At 41.7% G+C, this 6,766-nt stretch overlaps 1 protein-coding gene across 2 annotated transcripts in view; it reads right to left on the bottom strand.

Annotated features, from left to right (window-relative positions):
* LOC117955457 (myotonin-protein kinase) overlaps positions 1-6,766 on the bottom strand; it is a 32,052-nt gene extending 25,286 nt beyond the window's left edge. The window contains exons 1-2 of one of the 2 annotated variants that reach the window (XM_034889985.1): positions 6,608-6,766; positions 5,757-6,046 (exon numbers count right to left, since the gene is read on the bottom strand). In XM_034889985.1, the coding sequence (XP_034745876.1) occupies positions 5,757-5,922 (166 nt within the window). In that variant the 5' untranslated portion in view covers positions 5,923-6,046; positions 6,608-6,766. The remainder of the gene's footprint in view (positions 1-5,756; positions 6,047-6,607) is intronic. The other variant, XM_034889986.1, reaches the window with a different exon arrangement.

Here is a 6,766-nt window from a genome sequence, read left to right as displayed (position 1 = left end):
ATCTACTGGTTACTAAGTATGTAAGTACTATAAACCGAAGTTAAAAAAAAACTGAAGCTGAAGAAACCCTAAACGTTATCGGGACAGATCCGCAGACCTGATTGACTGACGGAGCGAGAGGTCGAGGGAGCGCATTTCTCCATGTTCTGTGTGTGTGTGTGTGTGATTGATCCGAGCGTGTTTGTAGGCGGGGGGGGCTATGCCAGACAGGTGAACCACCTGGAAATTCCACCTATGCTGCCTGAGACTCAACATCTCGTAGGAGAATCCAAAATCCCCAACACCACTGTGCTGGAGCAAGCTGGCTCCCTGAGCGTTTACCTCTTCCTATGTCAGCTTCACCCGCGATGGCTGGGGCATACCAAAACATTTCATGTGCGGCAAGTTAGCCACAGGACACTGCCCAGCAGGCAGCCCAACACTGCGCTTTAGGAACTGCTCCCAAAAGACAACGGCCGGTAACGCCTCGCTGTACGCAATGGAGTTGGCAGCAAACTTAAGCCATCAAACCCCCAGTCAAACTTTGTGTGGAATACCTGCGGAAGGGACTGTCACGCAAGAATCAGACTACTAAGTATCTACCTGTGTGTATAACGCACACAGGTAGATGGATCCGCAGAAGCACAACTCTCAGGTGATTAAATCCAAATCGGAAAACATAATGAGACACAGGTGAAATGGGGAAGGTAATCACACACAACGGGAAGGCAGACAGAGACCAGGAAGTAAAAAGACCTGAGACAAAAAGGTGAGTATCAAAATAAAACAGGAAGTGGTAAGAACAAACAGAACTAATAAAACAAATAGAAAACATCAACTTGACAGGAGTTAGGCATGACACCATGCTGTAATGTAAATTGCTACCGCTTTCAGGAGTGAGAGACACAGACAGTAATTAATGTAAACTAGCTATGTCAAAAAAGACCAAAGCCCACGGAGCCCAAACATGAATAACATGAAAAGAAGAGGAGGGAAAACATAAAGTAGAACAAGATAATATGCTGGATCTATTATTTATCTGTTGCAGTAATCTGCTAACGTTGGGTGTTGTGTCCATGGGTGTTGTACCCATGTAGAATTAAAGTGTGTTTTAAGAGCATGCATGTGTTTTGTGGAAGAAATGCTCACAACATAGACATTTGTGCATGGTGCAGGAACGCTAGGGTTGTAAGCCTTAGGAAAACATTTTGTCAAAGCTGAGAACTATGCTAAGGTTTCTGTACGGTTCTGAAGAAAACAATTACTTATTATTTCTGGAATTAAACTTTTGTGAGTTTTTTAAATCATAGCATGCTCTATGTTGTATATTTGGTGTTCCACTTTACTCTGTTGCCGCTGAAAATCCGTCAGATTTTATTCATTTAGACCAGATATCCATTGCTTTGGGCTTCTTTTGTGTTGGCATTTTAAACTCCTGTGGTCTATGAGAATTGGGGTTAATCTTTTCTCTAATCTCTGCAAGGTAAATCCAGACAGCTAGCTAGACTATCTGTCCAATCTGAGTTTTATGTTGCATGACTAAAACTACTTTGGCATGTTCAACCAAAACAAGTTCCTTCCAAGCCTGTTTTGCAACAGCACCGTTGCTTACCCCAGAATTTAGCACTACCCAAGACGATTGAGATTGGCTTAAAGAAATGCCAATATCCAGAGCACATTTTCCTCCTAACCCATGAATGCTATGTGAAGTAGCCAGACTTTCCTCCAGCGCGCTTTGGAGGGGGGTCTGGCAAACTGAGACTACTAGCATGTTGACAATATCAAATATTAATTTGCATAACACCCAGTACACTGTATATGCAGCATGGTGAAAAGGGGTTTGGTTTCTATCTAATTTGTTTTTTTGTGTGTGTTTATACAGATTTTTTTTTTTAGTTTGGTTAGTGTACTCTAACTTGCAGGATTTGGCGTGACGTTTTTTTCTGAGGATTTTTTTCTGTCTCAACGACTATTAAAAATAGTGAAACTAAATTATCGTGCCCAGATTCAGCAGTTTTTTGAGCTACTGTCTAAATATTGAAACTGTATTGGTATAAACTGATGCAAAAACAGTTTTTTCATCCCTGTAATAATTTTTGCTGTTTAGAATGTTATAGACTTAGATGCAATTATTAACTGGGTTTAACAACAGCTTTTAATTTACACTGTCTTGTAAAATACCCCTTGTTTCACAAATACTCACCCTTTCATTACAGCTGCACTTTTAAATCCAGCTACCACTTGGTCTTCTGACACCTCCCTCCACCTCCGCACAGCAAAGGGATGCTGAATCAGGGTTACCATTTCACTACTTTTTGTTAAGAGGTCATTTGTTCTGTTTAGAGTATGTATATATTGTATGTATATAATAGTGTGTATGTTTATTTTTTTGGGTTGTTTTGTGTGTGTTTTTTTGTGTGTGTGTGTAAGCACAGTGTGAGCAACTATGCTCCAAAGAAAAAATTCTCGTATGTGTCCTCATACCTGGCGAATAAAGCTGATTCTGATTCTGATTCTGATTTCTATTATAAAATAAAAAGCTGTGAAACATGAAGCTGTAAAAAATGAAGCTATAAAACATAAAGCTGTACTCTATTTTCTTTTAGTGTATGAACATTGGGATTTATGGTGAAATTGGCTGCAATCCAAGGGGCAACCACTGGCCCAAAGGGCACTAAATTAGTTAGGGCCTGCACTGCAGGATGAACATGGTTTAAAAAAATAGAACAATAAGAAATGAATCAAATGTTTTGGTCAACAGTTAACTGAGAAGATTGAATGTCCTTACGCAGGGCGGTTGCGGATAATTCTGCTTTTCATTTGCATAGTTCATGCATGTAGATGCTGTTAAGTAAGACTGTAGTGAACAGCTCAGAATGGGACGTCAAAAAGTGAGAAACAGATGGGACTAGCTTTGGGTGCCTTGTGATATTTTCTCACGACTGCACATGTTGATGAATGAAGACCATTCGTAGAATCTAACCTCATATTCAGACAATTCTTGTTTTGTATCAGGCTGAAATGCTAACTACAAAGACTGCTGCGATCAAATGTTTCACTCCAAAACAAAGAGAGAAAATACGGGAAGGAGGGAAACTGTTTTAAAAAGTAAAAAAAGTTAAAAAGTTAAAAACTGTTCTAATATTCAGAAAAAATGCAGGCAGAACGGATTGTGTACCAACCGTGTCTAGTTTTACTTCCTGGTTTTCCCACTCTTATGATTACCTGATGTTTTCCACCTGTTGCCCAGCCCTTCTGTTACCTGCCTCTTGTTACCGAGTGTATTTATTTTAGTCCTTGTGTTCCCCTTGTCCTTTGCCAGATTATAATAGTGTTTGTTCGTGCCTGTCGTGTCTTCCCGTGTCAGTTCGTGTGTGGTTCCTTGCTCCCTGGATTTCCTTTGGTCTCTATTTCTGGTTTGTTCTACTTTTGTTTTTGGATTGCCTGTTCTTGTTTTTTACACTCTGGATTTACTTTTTACCTGCCCCTCTCAGGACTTCCTTTGTTTTGTTTGTAGTTTTTTTGTTATTTCAAGCTCAACTTTTGCCTGCCTGCGCTCTGCACTTGGCTCCACCATTCCATGCAACACCTAACAGTGTTGCTGTAATTCAAGTGTCTGTAATGATTTGCTAATGGTGGTGGTCTAAACATGAGAAGTACTTAAAGTGTTTATTTCAAATATGACTCCATTAATTAAGTTGCAATGGTGTTAAACTCAGCAGGAAGAGGAACTTCTTCCTCAGCCTGAGCCTAGGGCCTCTACTTTAAGGCCAAGACAAATACATGTAGTAAGCAATGAACCTTAAAACAATAGTCAAATGAATACTTGCAACTTTCTCCAAGAGTGCCTTGCAAAGGGACAGTGTTGTTTATTTGTTTCAGGTTGGAGCAGATAATGTAAGGGCCCTGTATAAGAGAACCCTGGTGCTCAACATCAAGTACAAGAAGCTTTTAATTAAAAGAACAAGGCTGAAGATCGAAAAACTTGAATATGAAAAGAAGGTAGTACATGACTAAATGTATGAATGAAGGACACTTACCGTACACAGATTTAATTTTTCTGTGTTATTTTTCAAATTTTTTCAACTTGTTGGTCTTTTTCTAGGTTTTTGGTTGTGCATTTGAAACCTTTTGTGGGGGTTTTCAACAATTGTTTTTCATATTAATGTTAAAAAACCTCAAAGTGGAATTTTCATGCCATAGGACCTTTACGAGGTGTGTGTGTGTGTGTGTGTGTGTGTGTGTGTGTGTGTGTGTGTTAGAGGATGGATACCCAACCCGAGCCCGACGGGACCCGACGGTACATGAAGGGCCGGGCCGGGTTCGAACAGATTTTTAGAAAGGATGCTCGGGTTCGGGTCGGGCTCGGTCACATCAGTGCGATAAGGCATTGAACATTTTGAATTTAAAACAGCTTATTATGTAGGTAATGGCGCTTATTGCCCCGTGTGCATTGATGCGCTCATCTGTTGACATTTCCGAATGCCTTCTTACACTTGCTTAATAAAAGCGGGCTTTCCACACAAACAAACGTACATGTGTCATTAGTATGAGAAACAAATGCGATTTTAACTGTCGGGCTCGGGTCGGGCTAGGACATAAATATCTTAATGCTTGTCGGGCTCGGGTCGGGTTCGGTTACTGCTCTGTCCAACGCGGGCCGGGCTCGGACAGAAAAATCCGGCCCGATCCGCACTCTAGTGTGTGTGTGTGTGTGTGAGTGTGTGTTTGTGTGTGTGTATAAAGTGGGCAGAAGAGAGATAGACGAAGCAGACTTGTAGATGCAACTGGAGCTGAGTTGGTGAAATAAGTTTTTAAGTGTTAAAGTTACTGACACACTGAGCTCCTCTCTCCTCTATCTTTCTATCTTACTATCTTTCCATTTTGTGTGCATCCATGTCCCAGAAATGCTAGTTACTAACCTAGCTCTGGAGAGTCTTTCCTCGGAGTCCTTATGTTAATTTTTTGCCGAGCATGTTTCCTTGGATCAGGGAGGCTCCAAAATCATGGTAGCAGCTGTCACCATGGTCCCGCTACACGTTCTGCGATCCAATGTTCATCCTGCTACGCTCTGCTGTGCCCTGCTACATACTGCTGTGCCTTGTAAGGCCGCACAGTGCCCTGCTATGCCATGAACTACTACAAAGAACTACTAAAAACCAATATTTTTTGTGACTGTTGTGGCCACTCTTCATTATAACCTCAAGCGGTCGTCAGACACCGCCTACCAAGAGCCTGGGTCTGTCCAAGGTTTCTTCCTAAAAGGAAGTTTTTCCTCGCCACTGTCGCACTGTTGCTTGCCCTGGAGGGAACTACTACAACTGTCCTTGTAAATTATGGAGTGTGGTCTGGACCTACTCTATCTGTAAAGTGTCTCGAGAGAACTCTTGTTATGAATTGATAAATAAAATTGAAATAGTATGCGGTGTCCGAAATGAACCCCAGATTGAAAGCCAAGTTCATTCATTTGGTCATCAGAAACTGGACCCCAATTTAACCCCAATGTTAGGCTATTAATTTTATAACGTCAACCCTGGAGATAACGAGTCTCCCCTGCTTTTCTGACCACTTGAGTTCTGAGTTCTGGGTAATGCTTCCTTGATCAGGAAAACCAACAAACAAACCGAACAAAGTGGTCGCTAAATAACGTCTACTGTTAGTAACATACTGACAGAAACAGGATGAGTAATTTAAGTCAGAATCTGAATATCTAAATGAAAAACTAGTAGTAGTCAGGAATTACACATACACACTAGAAATAAGAGGAAGATACTCACCCCATTGCAGGAAACCAGAGACATACTTCTCCTTTGCAAAGGACGAGGAGTAGAACTCCTGGTAGACACCCACCAGTAGGTCCAACAAGGTCTGGAGCCCAACGGGTCCAGTTGTCTGGGGGCCCTCGGCCATATCAGGTGCACAAAGGCCAGGGCCTGTTGACATGGCTCCTGATGGGTAAGGGGTCCATTTGGTTTAGAACTGCGGTAAAACCCTAGTGTCCATGATGTATTGGAGTCAGTGAAAAAGCTTCTTCTTCCTCGTTGTTCACAGTTGCACTGCTTGGTCTCTTGAGAACCAGATAATCACATTTACAGTAACACCCCTCTTTTACTATCCCCACCACACCAGTTTCTAGTATCTAGATAACTGTCACGTATATTTGTTTCCTATGTTGTGTATGTCCCCTCCTTTATGTCTGTCTCTCCTTATTCCTCTCTCCCCAAAGCTGTGCAGCATCTGTCAAGCCTGTAATATCTCCAGCTCGGACTCCAGACCTTTTTTGGTGTGTGTCTCCCTCTGCCTCTCTCCCCACTCCCGTTATTCAAACTACTCCAACTTTCAACTACAACACTGATACCTAAAAAAGAAGCATGTACATATGATGTATGTATGATCTCAAAGAAGGGCTTTTTTCTTTTCTGTCCATCATTTGTAAACTGCTGGTTGCTTTTCTCCCTTCCCCCTGTGACAGAAACAGGGAGCACTGACCTGGATCCTGCTAGAGTCTGTCACAATTCTTCTGCAATTTCTTACTTTCTCTACCATCAAAGGATCTCTTTTAGTTCCCTTGATCTTTTTCCCTCCCCTCTGGTCTAGGTCTTCTAAATGTCATGTCTCCCTCACTTACTCTTTTGCAAGAATGCAGCAGATTGTTCCTCTCGCCCAGCTCCTGGATTTGCAAATCCTTCACTCTCCGTTAATTCGTTTACTCTCTCTGTCCCTCTTTCCTTCTCTACTACAGTGTAACTCTCTGTGTTTGTACTTGTGACATTTTTAGTGAACTGCC

The sequence above is a fragment of the Etheostoma cragini genome, chromosome 13 (genome assembly GCF_013103735.1).
Source record: "Etheostoma cragini isolate CJK2018 chromosome 13, CSU_Ecrag_1.0, whole genome shotgun sequence".
Taxonomy (NCBI): domain Eukaryota; kingdom Metazoa; phylum Chordata; class Actinopteri; order Perciformes; family Percidae; genus Etheostoma; species Etheostoma cragini.
This window is presented reverse-complemented; position numbering and strand designations above follow the sequence as displayed.